Source organism: Amia ocellicauda, chromosome 12 (assembly GCF_036373705.1).
Source record: "Amia ocellicauda isolate fAmiCal2 chromosome 12, fAmiCal2.hap1, whole genome shotgun sequence".
NCBI classification, from domain to species: Eukaryota; Metazoa; Chordata; class Actinopteri; order Amiiformes; family Amiidae; genus Amia; species Amia ocellicauda.
The window spans coordinates 26,051,980-26,075,871 of record NC_089861.1 but is presented as its reverse complement, the minus strand read 5'-3'; the positions used below and the strand labels follow the sequence as shown (position 1 = coordinate 26,075,871).

General features: G+C 45.1%; 1 protein-coding gene and 1 pseudogene across 1 annotated transcript; one reads left to right on the top strand and one right to left on the bottom strand.

Annotated features, from left to right (window-relative positions):
• Positions 1-18,212: 18,212 nt before the first annotated feature.
• On the top strand, positions 18,213-18,389 carry LOC136765318 (uncharacterized; annotated as a pseudogene).
• Positions 18,390-18,454: 65 nt separating this feature from the next.
• Positions 18,455-23,816, bottom strand: LOC136764747 (N-acetyllactosaminide beta-1,3-N-acetylglucosaminyltransferase 2). The gene is made up of 2 exons (XM_066719056.1): positions 23,286-23,816; positions 18,455-20,269 (listed from the first exon to the last, which is right to left on the bottom strand). The coding sequence occupies exon 2, from the start codon at positions 20,246-20,248 to the stop codon at positions 18,944-18,946; it is 1,305 nt and encodes a 434-aa protein (XP_066575153.1). The 5' UTR covers positions 20,249-20,269; positions 23,286-23,816; the 3' UTR covers positions 18,455-18,943.
• Positions 23,817-23,892: the final 76 nt, after the last annotated feature.

The following is a 23,892-nucleotide window of genomic DNA, read 5'->3' as shown; positions in this document are numbered from 1 at the left end:
GCTACAACCATTTTGCAAGTTGTTCAGGGCATACCCTCTAGACATTCCTGTCAATAATAGAAAAGATCAAACTGCAGAGAGAGAGAGGGCCCACAGTTGTTTGTTAAAAGTCTGTGGACTTAATCTTTTCTCCAGATAGGCAGTAACTGTTTTTGTTAATGAGTGATTGTCAGTTGTTAAATAAGTTCCATGGGATCGGACCTTTCCTAGTATATCAAAGGAAGACATCTGAATAAATGTAGATATACAGAGGCAGAAGAAGGGGTCAAAATGCGATCAAGGTGCTGAATGGGGAGCATCTCGAGAACGGAGAGACATTTAGAATGGAATGGACTGATATTTAATGATGGAGTAAAGCAGAATGAGTGTTGTGGAGGGGTGTAGGGAATAAAACTGAAGCTGGTGAAATTCAACCCTGGTAATATTCCATAGTTGATTATTCGATTTCTTAGTAGAAACCCTTACCCTTGACTTACAAGTGTTACCACATCACATTATTTTTACATTTGTACACTTTTATAGAGCTGGGCATTTATTGGAGCAATCTATGGTAAAGTACCTTGCTCAAGCATACAACAGCAGTGTCCCCATGTGGGGATTAAGCCCACAACCCTCAACCTTCCACTCCTAACCACTATTCCACACCACCACCATAGTTAAGTCTTCTCCTCAAATGTTATTGGGTATTGTCCTAATTCACACAGATGGCTGAGCGATAACAAAAGGTTGTCGAGGAGACAATTTTCTTACCATCTTGTATCAATAGCATATGTGATGCAGGGGGGTTTCCCCCGAGGGACAAGCGGGACCCCCAATTTAATCCCACACAAAGCAACCTTCATAGGACTCCTGACTATGCCACTCCCCTTTTTTATTACAGTGAGGAGGGGAGAGCCTCACGTCACTCCTTACTCTTTCCCCCCACACAGGTTCTACCCCCAAGGCATCCCAGAAGGCCACCATGGACAACAGCAAGTCTCAAGGCAAACATTTTATTTACAATTTCAATCATAGGCATGAATCTTAATCAAAAAGCAATAAAATCCATTCTAAAATAATCCTAAAAGACTAAACACTTTACACTGCTTACTGTAAAAAAAAAAAATTAAGTTAAGTATCTACAATATCTAAAAACCTAGCTTCCTCAGTGACACGATAGGGGACAGTTACATAGCAGCATACAAAAACAGTTATATAGCAGAACACAAAGTCCACAAGTCCCCACACAATCCTCTTGCTTCTATTGCACAGATCCATATGGCACAGTGTCAACTTCCCCACGGGGACAGGAGTTCAGCTCCCCACATCTGGAGCGGGGCTTTACATTCCATCATCTTCTTCAAAAGAGCTTGGACAGCACATCTGGAAACTCCCATCTGCCTTGACATTTCTGCCTGGGAGAGACCTTGCTGATGCAGTAGAACTACCTTGTGTCTTGTTGCTGTGCTCAGTCTTGTCATGGTGTATGACTTTTGTCAGTAAACTGTCTTCAGTAACCTCACCTTGTTAGCTGAGTTTGGCTCTTCCTCACCCAGTTTTATTCCTCCTACACAGCTGTTTCTGTTTCAGTTAATGATTGTGTTTCAACCTACATATTGAATTGATGATCATTAGCACCTGTTTGATATAATTGTTTAATCAGACACCTGACTATATGCCTACAAAATCCCTGACTTTGTGCAAGTATACATTGAAGACTTGATGCTGTTTTGGTGGCTAAGGGTGGACACACCAAATATGGATTTGATTGAGATGTTTATTTTGTTCACTCACTTTGCATTTAGTTAATTGATTAATATAATGTATTAACATGTCTATTTGAAAGTATTCCTCCTTCACAGCATTTTTTCACACCTTTCACACACTCAGGAGAAATTTGTACCAAAACAGAAAATTGAGGACCAAAAAACATTGGCAAAAATGGTTTAACAGAAGTATGCAAAAAAATATCAAGAGATAGAAAATGTTGTATAGCGCACACAAAAGGGATGGAGACAAAACAAAATACAAAGAATATGTTGAGCTGCTAAGAGATCTTAAGAAAGGTATCAGGAAAGCAAGGAGGCAAATACAAAGAAACATAGCTCTCGAAGCTAAAACTAATGCAAACAGCTTTTTTCAAAACTACAACAGCAAGAGGTCAATAAAGGAGGAAGTGAAACTGATAATGGGCAAAAATTGAAGTATCTTGGAAAACGAACAAGATGTGGCAAATGTTCTAAATGAGAATTTCACAGTGTTTTTTACAAAAGAAAAGACAGATAACATGCCTCAGGTTAACAACCAGTCCAGTCACACCCTAAGAAAGATCAGGATAAATGAGGAGGAGGTACTAAAGGGACTAGCAGAATTAAAAACAAACAAATCACCTGGGCCAGATGGGATATTTCCAACAGTACTTAAAGAAATGAGGGAAATTATTTATAGACCGCTAAATCAAATATTCTAAATGACACTTAGAACGGGATGTGCCAACTGACTGGAAGACGGCAAATGTCATACCAATCCACAAGAAAGGGGACAAAACTGAGCCAGGAAATTACAGACTAATCAGTCTCACCTGCATCACCTGTAAAATGTTGGAAAAAATGATTAGACAGAAAATAGAGGAGCATCTTAATGAAAACCATATTCTTGGAGATAGTCAACTTGGGTTTAGACGAGGCAGATCACGTCTTACTAATTTATTGGTATTTGTTGTGCTTCAGCTAACAACACACAAACAATTATAATATTTCATGTCTTTATTGAACACATCCCATTAAACATTCACAGTGCTGTGGAAAAAGTAAGTGAACTTTCTAGTGCTTCGGTTCCACTGGTTTAAGCATCGTGTCGTGCCGGAGTCCCAGAGCTGTTTCTGTAAAACTAGGCCACTGTGAATCCGTCCCTCTGATGGAGGAGCAGCGACTGTGGGTTTGGTTTGTGTTTGTGTTAAAAACAGAGACAGAGATCAACACTGCGAGCGACACAGCCTGACGAGGAGAGCAGGGGCAGGGCCAGCCCGGGGTGGCATGGGCCACCCCTAGAATCTAAGTGGCCACCCCAAGTGCCACCCCCATCAGAGTAGGAATGTGATAAGTTGTTGTTATTAATTGTCTACAAGTAGTAGTAGTAGCTTTCTAAACAATAACTATAATTTTACATTGCTTTGATGTTGGCCAAATTATTTATATTTAATTTTATGCACAAGGCATGACATCTGCATTCACCCCTCTGATTGTTGTGGTTGTGGAAGAGTCCGCATCGGGCAGGAACCTGTACTGAGTGTTATGTCAAATAGAGCATGGTCCTGCCAATTACTTTGCTAAGGCTACATGCCTGTTTTTAAGCTAGGCCTATTGTACAGAGGTGTAACCTTATACTGTAAATGTAACGTTATAATTAATACTTCACCAAATGTAATCTCTGTCAAGATAATGTTTCAGCTTTAGGAAAGACATTATTTTGTGAGTTAACTAAGTAACTGAAAAATATGCATTATTATTTCTTCAGGGGCAGACAGTAGGAAGATAGGGAAAGAACAATAGGACCAATGTAGCTACAGAAGCAGGAAGCAGTGAAGCAGAAAGGCATGTCAGGGATGAGAGGAACGAGCAGCAGTCTTCATTGTCCACTAAGTTATCTGCAGATCAAGCTATGTGTATCAGTGCATGCAGAGACCAGAGGGAGGTTGAAACTAATACATAGCATAAGAGCTTTAACTGTACTGGTTATATCCCCACAATGGCAGCCACCATTTTTCTTTAATATCCAGAATACAGAACATTTTTCAACTTAAAAAAGACAAAGCAAAAAATATCCTATGCACATCCACACTCACCTAAAGGATTATTAGGAACACCTGTTCAATTTCTCATTAATGCAATTATCTAACCAACCAATCACATGGCAGTTGCTTCAATGCATTTAGGGGTGTGGTCCTGGTCAAGACAATCTCCTGAACTCCAAACTGAATGTCTGAATGGGAAAGAAAGGTGATTTAAGCAATTTTGAGCGTGGCATGGTTGTTGGTGCCAGACGGGCCGGTCTGAGTATTTCACAATCTGCTCAGTTACTGGGATTTTCACACACAACCATTTCTAGGGTTTACAAAGAATGGTGTGAAAAGGGAAAAACATCCAGTATGCGGCAGTCCTGTGGGCGAAAATGCCGTGTTGATGCTAGAGGTCAGAGGAGAATGGGCCGACTGATTCAAGCTGATAGAAGAGCAACTTTGACTGAAATAAGCACTCGTTACAACCGAGGTATGCAGCAAAGCATCTGTGAAGCCACAACACGTACAGCCTTGAGGCGGATGGGCTACAACAGCAGAAGACCCCACCGGGTACCACTCATCTCCACTACAAATAGGAAAAAGAGGCTACAATTTGCACAAGCTCGCCAAAATTGGACAGTTGAAGACTGGAAAAATGTTGCCTGGTCTGATGAGTCTCGATTTCTGTTGAGACATTCAGATGGTAGAGTCAGAATTGGCGTAAACAGAATGAGAACATGGATCCATCATGCCTTGTTACCACTGTGCAGGCTGGTGGTGGTGGTGTAATGGTGTGGGGGATGTTTTCTTGGCACACTTTAGGCCCCTTAGTGCCAATTGGGCATCGTTTAAATGCCACGGCCTACCTGAGCATTGTTTCTGACCATGTCCATCCCTTTATGACCACCATGTACCCATCCTCTGATGGCTACTTCCAGCAGGATAATGCACCATGTCACAAAGGTCGAATCATTTCAAATTGGTTTCTTGAACATGACAATGAGTTCACTGTACTAAACTGGCCCCCACAGTCATTAAATGTGCCAGCCTTCTCTGAGTCTGTGCCCCAGTCTGGCCCCCCCATCAACATTTTTCTAGACCCGCCCCTGCATTTTAAAGCGCTTCACTTGGCATAAGAGTTGATGTTTTAGTTTTATGCTATTTGTATAATTGGTTATTTATCTTTTATAAATGTATACATCTGCTTAGATATGTGCATACCGATGTTTACACCAGTTTTAATTTTCACTTAAGTTGTATCCAAGTCTTTATTTTTCCTCACACAGTCGTTTCATAGGAGCCGCGCATTACTCTGGTGCTGCAGTTGCAAGTGGTGTGAAATGTGGGCGATTCTAGTGTTTAGTAAAGAAAACTGACACAGCCACAGTGACTAGTAAATATTGCATATTTCGGTTGCAGTTGCTATAGTCTATGATCTCTGGTTTATTCAGGATCGCAATTTTCTGGAAAACACACAAGAATAAATGAAAATGCCTCACCATATCACCCTTCACTGACCCTCTTCTGAGAAATGGCGAAGTGCAGGGTCTTCACAGCCACCACAGCCACCACGTGTTTAAACAAGATCAGCTCCCGCTTTTCTCCCATCTGTGAGAAGGGCTGCTCTAATACAATCCAGGTGCATCGTGTTAAAATGCAATTATTTTTAAAAGAGAAGATTGGAATAAGGAACTATGCAGGTTTTCCATTATGTAGAGAGGAAAAACAAATACACCAAAACTTCATGCAAATCCCATAATGCACCGTTTCGGGGAACACAAATGTTCCCATCTACATTAGGCGAAGTTGACTATCTAATTTACATAGAGGATATTTAGCGCCCCCTGTTAGCTCAGTGTGACGTCTGCTGCGGTGAGCTCACAGTGTGACCTACATGTGAGCTCACAGTGACCTGGTCGTGAGCTCATGTCTTTACACAACCTGCGTTTCTTTAACTCCTCAACTACAAACATTATTATTATTATTATTATTATTATTATTATTATTATATAATTAAGCTTAGTTGTTCACTACATTTCCCAATCCCAGTAACTAGCCAGTTATCTTATTTATTTATAACACATTCTTCTCACCAAAGCGCTACAAGTCAAGCTGTCAAAACAGACAAGATCAAACAGGCAACATAGCAGTAGCAACTCAAGAGTTTTGTTTTTTTTTTTTTTTTAAATGCAGCTAAAGAGAGATCCTTAAAGCTTAAAAAAAGGTGAGTTTCAAGAAATCTCCTAAAGCTATTAATTGTAAGGCCGCTTCTCAAGGCGATGCACAGCTGTGGAGCTACTACAGTCGGGTTGAGTTTGCAATGGGGGTGCTTGAGAAATAATAGCTTTTACATGATTATTTACAATAATGAAAATAAATTAAAACCTATCGCACACAAACTACACCTCACCTAAGACACAAAAGCAGAATGCACGGTTCATCATTATACTGTTTATTTGAAAGTGCAAATCTTTGTAAATAATGTAAGTCACAGCTATATTGTTTATCTGTGCTTAACCAGACTTGTCTACACCGATAACGTTACCTACTACTTGCTGAAAGCTGCCGGTTGCAAAAAATTTCAACTCTAAACAGAGCTTCAGACGTACATGACTGCACTCCGATGTTGGTCCCACTGCAGGATCAATCATGTCTGTGAGGTGTAGTATGCTTCATGGTGTTAATCTGTACAGCTTCCATACACCTTCCTCACCAAAAACCTCTAAAGGGTGTTGCATGTCTTCAAATAACTGCTTTATGCGTGTTTGACACCGGCAAATTAATGATGCATACAAATGAAACAAATTGGGCATCAATACAGTTTTGTCTTAAACAACCAGAACATTTATTATAGTATATTGCTTTATCATAGTACCATATACCCAGTACTGGTAAATAAAATGTATTGTGTAAATTTAAAATCTAAGTCCCAGTGAATGTATTTACAGTATAATAGTAAATCTCGAAAAACTACTCACTTCTAAATCTTGTGTAGTAATTTTTGTATTACTTTAGTATAAATACATGTTAATTTGGATTCATATGTTGTTGTTTTTCTGACTTTATATCAAAATATCACTGTCCTGATCACAAAAGCAAAGATTGTGGAGAATAATAGCCATTTTCAATACTTTTGAGGCATAAGCAATTAGGAAATAACACTTACTAGCAAAAATTGTTACATAGTGTTATTAAATACTGTTTTGCTTTAGTACTTTCAATACTCAACATTCCTGCATTCTAGCAAGAAAGACACCCTTTTACATTTGCTCATTTCAGTTAAAAACACAGATGTAGAAACTCACCCGTTTTTTTTTTTTTTTAATGAATGTCTCTTCAGTTTGAAGATTTCTTCAGGACTAATTTCAGCTTTCCAGTGTAGATACAATGTATTTTCTACATTTTAAGCAATCTAAAGTTTAAGACTTGCGGCTCTTTCCAAAATTAATGCTCTCATCTTCTCAGTGAGTGCGAGTGTCAATCAAGGCAGAACTTCCGGTTACTCCCGAATTGTATCTGGGTAACAGATGCTCCTCACGTTTATAGATATTATTGTCAAAGCCATGAGGGCAGTTAGTATTAAATCCATTACAATCATGTAAAGAAACCTTCCTCTTCCCCAGTTCTCTCTTCTCCCTCACCTTGCTTAGTGCTTGTACCCATAACTTCAACCATTTGCCTCACCGCCTGATCCTCTAGGAAGCCCATGGGGGGGGCATCTCGGGTCCACCACTCAGAAAGGCTGGTAGCTAGCAGAATTTACTCTTTAACTCTCCCCCATTCATTCTCCTCCTCCCTGACCTTCTCCTTCTTTCCTATTTTTACAGTCCCGTCCCCCTCCCCCTCTGCCTCCGCCTCTAACTCAGAGTCAGAGAGGGAACCTATGAGACTCCTGAGGACTGTTTCCTCCTTGCCCTGTGGCGTTAGTTTGTAGGAGCCTTGCTTTCTGACAGGATCTCACAGTGTCTCCTCAACCAAACCAGTTGAAAATTAACCACAGATGAAAACGAAATATGTCCCAGATCATAACTTTTTATTTTGTATACATTTCTGTTAGGGAATATTTATGAACTTCAATTGTTGTTTTATTATTTCCCCACAAACTACATGTGCAATTTGAAACAGAAATTGTTCAGAAAGTCTACAAATATAGTAAAGGTTCAGAAAATGGGGGGTTGAAGCTTGGCTTTGTGGGGCCGCACCAAACATCCTCAAGGGCTGCATTTGGCCCCCGGGCTGCACTTTGGGAACCCCTGCTCTATATCATACTCTGCCACCACTTCATTAAATAACTGAACAGTTATGATCTTTATTTCTCTCTTGGTCAGAGCCTCGAATACAAAGTCAATCCAATTTCTTTTCTCTATAAAAATGCTTCGGAAGCTCTCCAGCACTTGAGGGTTTTTAAAACTCACCTCGAACATGTCTCTAGGTCCAAGCAGGTTCACAAAGCAGTTCAAGTCAGAGGAAGTGAAGCCCAGGCCCCTCTGCAACACTGACCTGTTGAATTATAGCCGGGTGAGGGCCGCTGTCTCGCCTCCAGCCTCTCGGCTGAAATGGACCACATTGTGGCACCTCTGGCCATCCGCTGGGCCGTGCTGCTTGTTCCTACCTGAGAAAAGGATTCAGAGGCTCTCAATCTGGAGATCGGGGCAAGATCCACCTGGCTCAGCTGCTGCTTCCACCTCTGGGGATCTTGCAAGGAGCCGGCCTTGCTGGGAGAAATCTGGGCCTCCCTTAGGGATGTTCAGCCGGTCCAGCCTGGTCGGTCCCTGGAATTTGAGGCCTCTCCTGGCTGTTGTAAGTGGGGAGCAGTGCTGGGCAGGTCAGACTCTGGATAGATGGTCAGCCATGCTTCGGGCTAGGGCCCACTACGTGAGGAGTCCGCTGACTCCTCTGGCTAGGTCCCCTCTCGGTCCCAGTCCGTAACGATCTCTGCTGGTGTCAACCTCCCGACCGCTCCAAAGATCCAAGGCTCTGCAGCTCTGTCAACTGGAATCTCCCCGTCTCATCTGGCCTGGTGGAATCAGCTCCCTGCAAACAGAAGAAAAGACTGGAAAAATAATTAAACAGTTTGTCACCCCCTGCTGGACAAGGATTTCTCTGTAATGAAGAGGAACCCAAGTCCAAGATTGAATTTTGGAGCAGGGAGATGGAATAGGGGCTTGTTTGCATCAACCTGGTATTACAGTACCTGCAGGAACGGTGCACTCCTTGTGGGGAACAACTGGTGAAAAGACTCACAGGAGGAGTGGACAGGGCCTTCTAACGCTTATTTAAATTCAGAAAATATTGGCAGATGCCTCAAGGAGTGGAGGACCCTGAGGGACCTTATTGATTCTCCCATAGAGTGGTGGGAGATGGTGAAGAGAAGGACCAAGGACTACTTCATGCAGGTGATCCGCTGGGACGCACGGGTGACAGGTTTCCATCTCCCAGGCGCCGGCGGAGAGCAGCTGAAAGCCCTGGCCTACATGGATGACGTGGCTGTGGTCTGCACAGATGTGCCGTCCGTGGCCAGGGTGGAGGAACTGCTGGATGGTTTCTGCAGAGCGACGGGGGCTGCTGTCAATAAGCTCAAGAGTGAGGTCTACTACTCTCTGGCATGGCCCGCCAACTGTGTTCCCTGTGAAACCAGCCATCAAGGTTCTGTGGATCACAATCGACGGGACCAACACAGGCACCCAGAGCTAGGAGGAAGCTTTATCCAAAGTACAAAAGAAGATCCACAGCTGGAGCACAAGGACCCTGATGATGACTGGTAAGGTGCTGGTCGTAAAGGCCATCTTCTTCCCCATCCTACGTAGGCATGATATTTCCCCCCAGACAGGCATATCGTTAAATTGATTAATACAATTATTTCGGTTTGTCTGGGGGAGTAAAATGGAGAGGCTGAAATGAGTGCAGATGGTGAAGGGCACTCTGGATGGAGGTAGGGGGGTCCCTGACGCTGCACCGCTCATCAAGGCACAGGGACTGGCATGTGTGGTTAAGAACATCTAGGCTCATGAACTGTTATTATTTTACAAGCAGCCTGAGACCACTCGGCCTCTGCTCCATGGACAACACAAGGCCGCACTCGTGGGATCCCCCGCTGTTCGACAGGGTGCTTTGAGCCTTTGCACTCGAAGTAGGCCTCCACAAAGCCTCGCTGATCTTCTGGGACTATAAGACCATCCTTCTGGCTCTTGTTCTGTCCATTCCTCCACAGGTTTGCCGTACCTGCACAGACGATAGCCCAGCAGGTCCTGTATGGACCAGCCAGCGTACTTAACAACATCAACCCTGAGGTGCTTGTGGCATGTCGTCTGCGCAGTGAAGCAGGCCCTGTGGGAGGGACGGAACATCTGTTTGCTTAACAAGCAGGAGCTAGACCCGAATGTCATTGCACGGAGGGGCATGGTACTAGTGAGAGATCATGTCAATCTGGAGATCCACTAGAGGGGCAAGGAGGAAGCCTTGGGGGAGAACACCAGGGGGGCCTGGAAGAATCCCATGATGGGATCCCACCTCTGGGGATGGATACTCCAAGTGCTTTTATTCTCTTATTGATAAATGATTGTTTTTAAAAACAATTTTGTTATTAATTAAGTTAATTGTTGTTAAAATGCACTTGTTTCTCTGTTTTGGTTGATTTGGTGGTTTTGTCTAATACATTGACTATTCTTATTCCTTTTCAATGCATCAGATTTTCTATTTCTTTTTTTTGATGTTTTGTTTTTATCTGATGCATTTCCTGTTAATTTCAGTGTATTAGACTGTTGTATTTGTTTTTGTGGCAATTTGCCAATTAAACACATTTCATTGTTTTGATTGCTTCAATGCATTTTGTTTTGAACTCACTTTGTATTTTGGTTGCTAATCACCTTAAGATTTTAAAGTTTTAGAAATTATTTTAGAATTGGCTTTTAACAATTTTAAGCATGTTTTGTTTTGTAATGTAAAATGCTTATTCTAATATAACAGTATAAAACAAACCCCAAGAAGTGCACAGTCAATAATTAGCTTAGCTGTAAATGTAAAGAAAATGTACTGAAAAGTTTGAAGCTGCCATTGTTTAAATGTATTTTATAATTATAGGTCCACTCTGGTTTATCCACCACTTGGTCACCTCCCCACCACAGTCAAGCTATCACACACTGAAAATCATGATCAAGCTATTGCACCCAAAAAACACTTGAATTGTCTGGAAAATGAGAATGAAGACTTACGGCAGACAACCCTCAGAACCTGTATTGTTCATTTTAATTCCAAATGATGGTCGCAATATGCATTTATGTCGCACCAAAGTTGGAACAGAAAAATAAGTCCAGACACACAAGCTGATTGAATGAATTAGGGAGTCTTATTTAACTATTCATAATTCGAAATCCCTTCACTATTACTGTAAATTTCAACAATTACAATGGTAGAATATCCCAGTTATGTCAAACCAAAATATGCACATGTAATTAGCGCATTGGCGATCTTGGTGAATCTGCTGTATTGCACACTCGATATTTCCCCTTTGTTTGCGACAAATGGATTCAGATAGTAGGCTTCCCTCTCTGCTATTAATCTCTAAAGTGGGCACATTCAGTAATATACACTACTGGTCAAAATTTTTAGAGCACCGCCATATTTCATTTTGTATTGAAATTTAAGCAGTTCAAGTCCAGTGAATAACCTGAAATGGTACAAAGGTAAGCAGTAAACTACCAGAGGTTTAAAAAAAAGTTTAGGTTACCAAAAACTGACAAATAATGTACATTTCAGAGTTATATACTGTGTTACTACACCCTCTTATGCTAGGTGCACACTACATGATTTTTGCTCTGATTTGCCTGTTGCAGACATTTTTCTGGTCTGCGACAAAAACACCAGATCGGTGCTCACTCCCGACAATGACATTCATTAAGTGTGAGCAGCTCAGAGGCACGTCTGACCCAGTCTTTGAGCTGTCCCAGACACCCCAGTATTTTCAAGTGTGTTTGAAATTATCAGCACCTAATCTTGTAGTGTGAGTGCTGTAGAGATCGGCGATGAGCTGCAGCCAATGAGAGAGTAGATACCCGGGGAGTAAATATGTAAACAAGCTAAGTATAAATTAAAATCAATTAAATAGTATTATTTACCATTTTCCATACTAACTACAGGCACAGTTGCCTACAAAATTATTAATATCCTTCACAGACTACAGTGGGTTTTAATGACAAAGCATATTCAATGTATTTATGTTTAAACCCAGAGTCTGGGTTGGGTCTCCCTTGAAACCAGCTGTAGTATCAGTAGTAGCAGCACCAGTGATGTTCAGACAGGTAGCAGGTGATTATTGTTTAGGGTGACAGTTAAAATGGAAATAGTACAACAAGACCAAATACAAGCTTTAGTAATAAAGTAAATTGGAACTTTGTAAAACACTTCAGTTGCAATTACATTGATTTAATTGTTCTTATAGTTTGTACCACACATTATGCAAACCATTTTTAAGGCAAGAGATGAGAATAGAAAAGGTTCCATTCAAGCAGTGTTAGATGTCCCTGAGAGAGACGTCTCCCTGGAAGCAGCTGTAGTAGCAGAAGAACCAGCACCAGCCATAACATTATGACCACCTGCCTAATATTGTGTAGGTGCCAAAACAGCCCTGACCCGACGAGGCATGGACTCCACTAGACCTCTGAAGGTGTGCTGTGGTATCTGGCACCAAGACGTCAGCAGCAGATCCTTTAAGTCCTGTAAGTTGCGAGGTGGGGCCTCCATGGATCGGACTTGTTTGTCCAGCACATCCCACAAATGCTCGATTGGATTGAGATCTGGGGAATTTGGAGGTCAAGTCAATACCTTGAACTCGTGATTCATCAGACCAGGCCACCTTCTTCCATTGCTCTGTGGTCCAGTTCTGATGCTCACGTGTCCATTGTAGGCGCTTTCGGCAGTGGACAGGGGTCAGCATGGGCACCCTGACTGGTCTGCGGCTACGCAGCCCCATACGCAACAAACTGCGACACCTTTCTATCAGAACCAGCATTAACTTTTTCAGCAATTTGAGCTACAGTAGCTCGTCTGTTGGATCGGACCACACGGGCCAGCCTTCGCTCCCCACGGGCATCAATGAGCCTTGGCCGCCCATGACCCTGTCGCCGGTTCACCACTTTTCCTTCCTTGGACCACTTTTGATAGGTTCTGACCACTGCAGACTGGGAACACCCCACAAGAGCTGCGGTTTTGGAGATGCTCTGACCCAGTCGTCTAGCCATCACAATGTGGCCCTTGTCAAAGTCGCTCAGATTCTTACGCTGCCCATTTTTCCTGCTTCTAACACATCAAATTTGAGGACAAAATGTTCACTTGCTGCCCAATATATCCCACCCACTGACAGGGTTATGGCTGATCGGTGTATCTACGACTTCCTTGGATTAATTGCCTTCAATTGTTGTATGGGAGTCAAAATAGTGTCTCACAGTATCTGCAGCAGTCCTAGTGTTAAACGTTGCGTGTGTGTAAGCAGTGGATTTTACTTCCTGTTTTGTTGCTGCTGATTATGAGGAATTAATCAGAATAATGGCAGAGAACTGGGGGAACACCTGTCGTGATGTACCAGAGTTACTCAATATGGAGCAGGCTGTCTGCTTGCACATGCACATAATTTCAATACAGTACAAAAGAAAATATTCTCCTCGCAATAATATAAGGACTGTATTAGTATTATTTAATGTTATCAACTATTAAGTAAAGCAATTGCATGTTTAATAAAGTTGTGTCACATTAGCAGCCGGTCAGCAGCCTTTCTGAGCATATTATTTGTCAGACAGAGCTTCACACTTCAGCCACTGTTCCGCTTTTCCTTATTTCAGTTGAAGTGAAAACATTGAAAAAATAGAAATTGCAGAATATACAGAATTTTTTTTTGAACAGGAAAAAGAATAAAAATGTATCCATAAATTCTAATTTTTCAATTTAAAAAAATGAGCAGTGATGTTGCTGTGGAGTGAGGAGGGAGACTCGGGTCTGAACTCGGTCCCACAGCTGGGTGAGCAGAGAGCCCTGACTCTGCACTGTACTCTGACTGCAACCTCGCCCTTTTGGTCTTGGTGGGCTTCCGTAGTCTAGCAGATCCTCCTCACTGCAGACCCGCTGTCTGTTGGTCTCTCTTGTGTGGGCGGTGATTCATGCCATTATTAAGATGTTCATTCGGCTTGACGATATGAAGTGTGAAAGGGGCCCCGATGCAATCCCTTGCCCTCTGATATGAGGGGGGCTTTGGATATGACTAGTCTGATTATTATGTTAAAATTTGTTGTCATATATTGTGCATGTTTAGATCTTCTGCAATTAGGCTAGATTCAATAACTTATCTGTAGCATCCACGTTGGATTTGTCCATGTTTGAAAAAGCTAAAATCATTCTTCTTCTATGACCGGAATGCTTGCGATATCATTTATGCTTGCAAACTGAAGCTAACAATGTTGCTGTACAGTTGTTAACAGCGTTAACAGGGTGTGGTTGAAGAACACGATCCGGTTAGTTTTGAAGGATTATGTTGAATTAAGAAGTTTGATTTGTGGTTTCTGTTACAGGATGTGCTACGGCTCTTTTTGATGTATACAAAAAATATCCGAAAACTAACAAGACTTTTCTAAAGGAATTTTTGACTTACCTTTTGTTGCGGAAGGGGTTTGCCATGCCTTTTATGAACGTTACAAAGCGTTAGTTGACCATCCATCTTTGCAAGGCGTATTGGTGGAATTTGTGTATGCAAATGTTTTTAATCCTTTTGTGACGGAGCAGGATGTGTTGTTTTTTCTTTTCTTACCAGCTCCACGCTTGGGGGACGCCTTGCACAGGAGTGCTAGCAGTATGTCATGAGATGCTGACGCAGAGCCGGGGGATGCCCCTGCAAGCCCCCATACTTCGGTGGAGGGCTCGGGTGGCGGCTATTCCCCGGTGGTCCCACGCCGGTTGGCTTCAGGGTAAGGGTGAGAGGAAGAGGCCTCGTGTCTCATTACCTGTGCCGGTGATAGTTTTCTGGTAGATATGCGCTTTTAACGGACTGGGATTCATCAGCTGAAGAAGGTCCTTCTTCCACAGCCTCTCATGCGGTGCTGGTGGTGCCAGAGACTGTCTCCACCATGGAGGGGGAGCTTTCCCCTACAGCACCTCTTTTAATAGAAAACGGTGCAATGCTACAGTACCAATATGTTGTGGGCATGCTTGTTGCAAGCAATGAGCAGTTGGGTCAGTTAAATGATGGGGACCCTATGACGGATCCTGGTTCAAATGGCAGGGCTGCAGACTGTACAAATTGTTTGGGTGTTTCTTTTGTGTTGGTTTTTCTGTGGTATGTCTTTAACGATTGCCACTGCCAATGTATGGGGCCTACGAGACAATGTTAAATGGTCTAGTGTTTTTTTTTGTCTCTGAAACAGTCTTCTTTGACATTTGTTTTCTACAAGAGATTCACCTGAGATCAGCCTCTGACATGGCCTCATTTAAGGGGGAGTGGGGTATGGGTTTCTCTGGATGGTCAGTGGGAAATGTACATTCAGATGGGGTTGGAGTTTTGTTTAAGGGGCATACTTGGAGGGTGGATGATTGTGTTTCGGTGTTGTCAGGGAGGGTCATGTATGTGGATGCCATGTTAGGGTTGGCTCGCTATAGTTGTATTAATGTTTATAGGCCAACCAGTAAGAGTGCCAGGCTAGAGACCTAGGTCTTGCCAGATTGTCTATCCACTCATAGAGTGGTGGTGCTGGGAGGGGATTTTAATGTCTCCTTAGATGCTCTAACAGATAGAGACTGTGGTGTTCATGACTTTTCTCGAGTGTTGCAGATGTACAACCTAGTAGATGCTTTTCGGTCCGTGCTTGGGGATGGGCTGGGTCCAACTTGGCGCAACTCTGCTGGTGTGGTTATGCACTTAGATTATGCATTTTTACCAGCATCACTGCAAGGCCAGGTCTGCCAAACACAGCCTCTTTGGGCTTCTGACCATGATTTATTGTTGGTTAGTTTTGATGTGGTGGTTTCACCTGTAGGCCCAAGTGGGAGCTGAACGTCTGAATCCTTGCCAGGGTGGATTTTCAGGAGCAGTACAGAGAGTTTGAATTGGATCGGGACAGTTTTCTTGAGGATAGGGGAGTTCCACTGGGCCTGGTAAGCATAGATCAAGAAAAAGCTTTTGATCGAGTGCATCATGGCTTCCTTTTCAAGGCCTTGAAACAAATGAAGTGGGTCCCTGCTTTCTGTATTGGCTTCAGGTGTTATAAACTGAGGTGTTCAGTTCAGTTCAGATTTTTAGCCTAGCTGTGCTTCAGGAGGGAGGAGTGTGGCAAGGCTGTCCTCTCTCCCCATTGTTGTATGTGCTTTTCATCGAGTCTTTTGCTTCTTTAGTTTGAGAGGATAGGGCGGTTGTAATGGCTTTGTTTTTTAATTTCAAAGTAGTAGCCACAGTCCAAACCAAGGAGAAGGATTCCGACTCACACTCACGTTGAATACAAAAGACGGATTATATTTTCCTTTATTAATTATTTTATCTAACCATTTCCTATCAAAATAACAAACGGAATTAGAGGACACTGTTAATATTACAATTGTATGAGGGCGAGTGTGCGAGTGAACGAGATCAACAAGTACTTGAACTCTCCTCTTTCCTTTTTTCTTTTTCTTTACTATCTTGGCCTGGCTCACTTCCTCTGTTACATCCTGTTTGCTGACTGCAGTTCATTGTAAGGTAGCAAGGGGGCGAAAACATACTGATTGCATAAAAACAACATTCCCAGTTAATCACAGCATAATGAATAACTATTATGGATTTACTTTAATATACAAAAATGGCTCTAACAGCGGTAGTTGGGGTCAGTCTTCCGGGTAGCGCAGGGACGCAACTTCACCTTCAGCAATATGCTGACGACACTACTCTTTATGTTACCTCACGCAGGTCTCTGGAGCAGGTTCTCAAGCTTATTGACTTATTTAGTGCAGGGACAGGCTCACAAGTGACTCTGTTCAAGTCCTCGGTCATGTATGTTGGCTGTTGGATGGAAATGGACAAGGAGGCGATAGCTTTCAGTGTTTGTCACGATGGCATGAAGGTCTTGGGGGTTCGTTTCTACCGGGCGAATAGTGCCATGTTGAATTGGCAGGCCAGGTTGACTTTGGTTCGTTCGCAGTTGGAACTGTGGATGCAACAGCGCCTCTCACACTCTCTGCGAGTCCTGGTGGTGAAGATGGTGTTACTTCCTTTGTTGTTGCACCTTGCACAGGTTTTCCCCATACTGGATAGGCTAAAACCCCTGCTTACGCGAATTGTCTTTCATTTCCTGTGGGCTGGCCTATGAGCTCGTGGCTAGACAGTTGATGTATAAGCTGGTGGAGGAAGGGGTGCTTGGAGTTCCACACATCCCGTTGAAACTTGAGGTGCTGTACATTGAATTTCTTAGCAGAAGCTTTGTTTCTCAGATGTCTCATAAGTGCTTTTACTTTTTGTGTTTTTTTTCTGGCCTTTTCATTCCGACATATGGCCTCGGGGGGGCCGTGCTGCCCCCCAGTTATGCTACAGTGGCTAATTTTCTTTGCTGGCATCAGGTGCTGACGGGCAGAGATTCATTGTTGGACCATCGTGGCCTTTATGTGGCCTTGCTAAATATCCTATAGCGCTTCCAGTATGGGTGAATTGGGGCTTTCTAAATGGGGGCAGGGTGCCCAGTGCAGTTAAAGACATGCAATGGTGTTGTGCACTGTGACGCTTGCCAGAACGTGAGGTCCTTTTTCGGCATGGCTGCTCTGCAAGTGCTATGTGCCCTTGGCTGTGGGCTTGAGGAGACGGTGCCACATGTCTTTTGGGAATGTCAGTTTGCAGCTTCCTATTTGGCCTTGGTAGAGAACTTGTCCCGGTTTGTGACTGGTTCTCACTTATCCTTGTACAGGCTTTTGTATGGGGTGTGCCTGCAGCTGCATTCCTCTTCAGGAGAGTGCAGGCCTTTGGGCGTTTTTGAGTTTTGCCAAATCAGTGCTATGGGAGGCAGGTATGGGTGGAGACTCATCCTGGAGCTTTCTTTCAGTTGCGGAGCAGGGTGCGGTTATTGCTACGCATTCAGCTGCAGCTTCTTGGACGGGAGTGGGTGACAAAGGAATGGGGAGTGTTGGCTGCTGTTCTACTGTGAGCCTGGTTGATGGCTTTGTTTCTCCTTGTGCCTATATTTCTCTACTCATTATGACTTGCATTGTTGCTTGTATGCTGTTCTGGTGTTTTTGTTTACGTGCATGTCTGATTTGCTGTACGAGTCCTCTTAGGTTGTGTTTGCTGTATTATTGCGTGTTTGATTTGAATTTTGGATTTGCCTTTGTTTCTGCATCTGCGTATGTGGTTCTTGTGTATTGGATTGTTGACTTTGTTGTAAATCTCTTGTTGATTATATCCTTCTATGTGTCCTTTTGTTAATTTAAGCATTTGTTCTTTGTATAGGTTTGTTGCATTATATTTTGTAATAAAAATAAAAATAAAGTTGATCTTAGTTTAATATGTGATGCGTCCCCTATATGGGGACCATATATTAAATTGATTTTTGGCGCAGGGAGATGGAATAGGGCCTTGCTCCGCCCACTCCACGCATCGGCCTGGTATTGCAGCACCTCCAGGAATGGTGCACCCCCCGGGGACACAACTGGTGAAAAGACAGGAGGAGTGGAGTGGAGAGGGCTTGGCCCTGTGGTGTTCACTGCTGTGATGGTGTTCACAATAGAACAGGGCTAGACTGGGTTTGTTTTTTTATTTTTTATTTGTAAACAAAATATGAAACATCAAGTGAAGAATCATATGTGGAGTGAAGAGTGAGACACAGTGAAGAAGGCTCTGAACTCTGTCCCTCCTGGGGAAACGGTGCAGTGAGCAGAGTAGGAGAGATGGTAGACAAAAAAGATCGGTCTCTCTCTCTCCTATAGATGTGCAACACAGTCACACTCTCTCACACGTATATAGGAGGAGGAGTGGGACAGGTCATGCATATATATCATCTCAACCAAGTATTTGTATTGTAAAATCTCGCTCGGTTGGTAATGATGACATTTGAATACTTAAATCTGTCCTTTGAACCTCATTTTAATGCCCACCTTGACTGGGAACAATCTTTTATTAAACAAGTCACTTTAAGCCTCTGTCCCAGTTGTATTTAGAGGTGAGAGAGTGCGGAGGGGGGTGGTGACTGGAGTTCAGCACTGCAGGTGGGGGTCATTGACTGCGCTCCACAGGGCCAGCGTCTCTGCAGGGCTGCGCCGGTGCACCAGCAGCAGGTTGCGGTGTGCACAGGGCTGGCTGCGCAGCTGCAGATCGGGCAGGTCAAAGGTGTGGAAGCCTGGGTGTGTCATTGGGGTCACGCCCAGCCGCTGCAGGCACATGCCCAGGAACACGTCGTCGATGGGGAACAGCACCACACGCTCTGCCGCCCGCCTCAGCCGCCAGGCCAGCGCCCCCGAGTACAGCAGCCCCCCGCCACCAGCGTAGGGGGGGTAGGCGCCCTCAAACAGGCTGGCGGGCACGTAGTACTTCTCTGTGGGGTCGCGCACCGGGGCGGCGTTCTCGATGACGTCGCCTATGAAGAGGCTGGGGGAGGGGTCCAAGCTGGCCAGGTACTGCAGCAGCGCCCCCGTGTTGAGGAACACATCGTCGTCACCCTGGAAGACGAACTGGGCTTGGGGGCAGCCGGCCGGCAGCCAGCGCAGGAACAGCAGCCCCTTCAGCGTGAGGTTCAGAAAGGTGTCGTGGAAATCCCACTGCAGGATGTCCCGGTGCTGCTTGGCCTCCAGGCGCAGCAGGGGCCCCAGCTCGGGGTACGGCCCCACCTCTCCGTCTTGCCGGCCCAGCAGAAACACCGTGTGCACCTGCCAACGCCCCCCCCACAGCCCCGCCCAGCCCCACGTCTCCCGGATGGCCTGCCGCTGCTCGAAATTCCCGCTCTCAGACTTGATGGCCAGGAGCAGCGTGGACCAGTTGCCCCCCTGCCCCTCACCTGGCTGGCAGACCGTGGGCTGGTCCACCAGCAGGGGGTAGTCCCGGCAGTGCATGGCCAGCAGGAAGGCCTGCACCCGTGCGGGCAGCGTGTTGAAGTCCGGCACGGCGCTGCTCACCCGCACGTTACCAGCGCAACCACCTTGGGCCCCCATTTCCCCCATTCCCCCCATCCCCCCCCAGGCCCAGGGGAAAGGGAGAGAGTCATTGCTTGTCGCCCCTGTCCCGTTGCTACCCTCTCCTCCTCGCAGCAGTGGGTTGTGCCGGCGGTCCAGCTGGTGCTGCAGGAGGTTCCACAGGGCCCGGCTGTCCAGGCCAGTGTCCCAGAACTGGGCTGCCGAGCTCGTGCTGGACCAGTGGGGCGACCCCGAGTTAGGAGCGGGGACTCGGGGGGTGAGGGCGGCCATGAGGGTCAGGACGCAGTACAGCAGCAGGTTGCACAGCCCCAGGCAGGGCAGGCAGGCCAACAGCAACCGCCAGCGCCTCCTGCAACACAGCACGGCCGCCATGGGGATGCAGACAACACTCACCTGGGGGAGCAAGAGAGAGCGGGGGGAGAGGTGAATATCAGCACATAGAGGATGGAGGGACACTGGGCTGCTCACCAGCATCACTCACAAGTGAGTGTCTGTATGTGTCAGTGTGTGTGTCCATGTGTGTGTGTATGTGTCAGTGTGTGTGTCCGTGTCTGTATGTGTCAGTGTGAGTGTGTCTGTATGTGTCAGTGTGAGTGTGTCTGTGTCAGTGTGAGTGTGTCCGTGTCAGTGTGTCTGTGTCCGTGCGAGTGTGTCTGTATGTGTCCGTGCGAGTGTGTCTGTATGTGTCCGTGCGAGTGTGTCTGTATGTGTCAGTGCGAGTGTGTCTGTATGTGTCCGTGCGAGTGTGTCTGTATGTGTCCGTGCGAGTGTGTCTGAATGTGTCAGTGCGAGTGTGTCTGTATGTGTCCGTGCGAGTGTGTCTGTATGCGTCTGTGTGAGTGTGTCTGTATGTGTCTGTGTGAGTGTGTCTGTATGTGTCAGTGCGAGTGTGTCTGTATGTGTCCGTGTGAGTGTGTCTGTATGTGTCAGTGTGAGTGTGTCTGTATGTGTCAGTGTGAGTGTGTCTGTATGTGTCTGTGTGAGTGTGTCTGTATGTGTCCGTGCGAGTGTGTCTGTATGTGTCAGTGCGAGTGTGTCTGTATGTGTCCGTGCGAGTGTGTCTGTATGTGTCTGTGGTTGCTGTACTCGGGAGTCCCTGCAGCATCTCCCTAGACTCCTCATTAGTGCCTCTGTAGCTCTGCTCCTATAAACAGCCTGGATACACAAACCCCACATCTCGTGCACGCACACACACACACTCAAAGAGACACACTCACCCCCCCCCCTCAGGGGTGTGGAGCTGCACAACCTAAGTGACTCCATTCCCATTAACTTTGCAAGTCAAAATGCACGGCACAACGACTAGCACAGCTGTGTGGGGGGGTGGGGTATTCCTCTTTGTCTTGGTCTCTCTCTCCTCCTCTGTCAGATTCTGTTTAAAGGGCTTTGTCATGTCATGACTCACAATTCGCAGAGTTACCAAAGCAATAACACAATACATATATATTTCACAGACAAAGCTTTATAAAATAAATGCATGTAAAGGACTAAACAATTTAAGTGAAAGAGGAAAATAGATCAATATAAATTTAATGGAAAATAATTCTGTTCATGAATAAAAATATATATACAAAAACAAAAATGTAAGACTGCTTGTGTGCAAAGTGTCGCAGTCATGGGGGCCACATATTGGGCAACCAGGGGGCTGTGCGTCCCTCCCCTAGGAGTTTCTGCTTTGTCCATTTTCTAAAATTGGATGGAGATTTAGTATTTTGTTAACCCTGCTGTGGTACCATGGGGTCTCGGTGACCCCACCCCAATGGTACTGTCAACGTAACTTTTTTCATGGTACCAGAGCAGGGTTAAAGAGTATGTCCCTTTTTTGGACATATTTACTGAAGTGCAAGAGGAAGTGAGTCTCTGTCTCGACCTCTCCTGTCTGGCAGTGACACAGCGCCGCTCCTCTCTGGGCAGCCAGCTCTGCCTGTGTGGGCCCGTCTCTCTGGCCAGGCTGTGGACACTGAGCCTGTATTCGTTCAGGATCCGTCTCTGCTTCGTATCTGACAGTGAAGAGAGACTCTGCCAGGGTGGACTCTATGTTTAGGGCCCGATAACACACACAATCACTGTCTCTCACTCTTTTTGTGTCTCTTACTCTGTCTGTTTGTCTCTCTTGACAGTGTCTCTGTCTTTCTCAGCTGTCTGCATGTCTGTCTCTCTCCATACATATTCATCCCTCAAAACTCCATTTCATCTTTATTTGCCTGACACCAGGTTTCTTTAGGAAACTATGTAACCTGAACAATAGGATCAAAAACTCCACAAACTGCATTTCTCTGTGTGTGTCACATTCTTTTCCATATTGTCTCTCCAACCCCCCTTTACCTTTCTCCTGCTGTCGGTCTATCTCTTTCTCCATCTCTATACCCTCCTCTCTCAAGTCACAAGTTGCTAGTTGAAATGCTTTGTTGACATAAGTTTTTACATTTACAATTTAATGAAATACCTCCCTGCCTCGTCCCGTCCCGCCCCGTCTTCTCCCTCCCTCTCTCGGGGCTGTCTACACTGGGATCTGGCAGGTGACAGTGTGTCATTGTCCTCTGAAATGTTTGGCATTCTCTTCTCTGTGACTCAATCAAGTAGATCAATCAAAGATTTTTGTATGAGAGTCTCTCTCTCTCTCTCTCTCTCTCTCTCTCTCTCATTCTGGTGTATGCCTGTGGTTAGAGGGAAGTTTTGCTCTACAGGGCAGTCCAGTTTGTTGCTGTGTATTGAATTGGAGGCTCACTTTTGTCCTCTGCTGAGGGTGGGTCAGCTATGTTTATAGAGCACACGACTCCTGCCAGTCCGGTTGGTCTGGTTTGGAATTGCTGCCTGTTCCTCTGACTGAGGCTGTACATCAGTGGAACTGCACTGTGTCTCCAGGAACAGGGCTGAAGACCCTGCTTTATATCTCTACATTTTATTTAGCTGCTTCTCACCCTCCCACGCACTAGTGTGTGTGTGTGTGTGTGTGTGTGTGTGTGTGTGTGTGTGTGTGTGTGTGTGTGTGTGTGTGTGTGTGTGTGTGTGTGAGTGTGTGAGTGTGGACAGTACTCTGACACTCTGGCTAACGAGACAAAATCATGCGCTATGTGATTTCAAAAATAGTGTTGCCAAGGCTTTCCCACAAAACGTGTTCCAAGAAAACGCTGCTATTTTCCTAAGTGTAGTTGTACTCTTATACAGTAATTCACGTTACAAACGACTGGCCCATATTCAATAATGAACAATATCAAGCTTTTCAATGTATACACCCCAGCCACTACACTTTGCGGTTCGCAACAGTTCAAACGCCAGAGCACTTCCACCGTCCTCGAACTGAAGTGTAGTAATTAACTAATTAATGAAACCGACACACAGAGCCGAAGCCCATCTCTGAAACAGACAAACATAAGTCATGATGCTGATAATATTAATAGTTACTCACGTCTTTTCACAGCGGAGAGCCGCCACTATTTTTCCGACAGCTGCTACAGTCTCCTCCTCCTCCTCCTCATCCCCCTCTCCCTCTCTCTCTCTCTCTCTCTCGCCCCGGGGTCCGGGCAGGGCAGCAGAGGCAACACTGTGAGTAACAATGCGTGCAGCAGGGGCGTGTGTCTGACAGGCACCTGTCCCCGACTGAGCCGCCGCGGAGTTACGAGTTGCGCGTTGCACCCGCTTCCAGTGCCGCAGCCTCCTCCTGCTCTTCCAGCCGGACAGATGTCGTGCGCCCTTCTTTTTATTTCTTGCTTTTGCGTGGTTTTGGCCTCTGCTGTTCAGGGTGGTGCTGCTGCTGCTGCTTTCGCTCCACTGCCGGTAAACAGCGACTGGTCCCCCGACGCGCTGCTCTCCCTCTCTCCCCAAAGTCTCCATCCCTCCTCCCAGCCGGAACCGCAGGAAGGAGCCTGAAACTGAAACTGCGCTGATTTCACGCACAGTTACTATCGATTCACACACAATTGCGTTTGCACGGACTGAAATAGACAGTAGGTCGGGTTCATTCTAATGATGGCTATTATAATGCACTGCTATTTGATTATAAGGACGGAATGAAA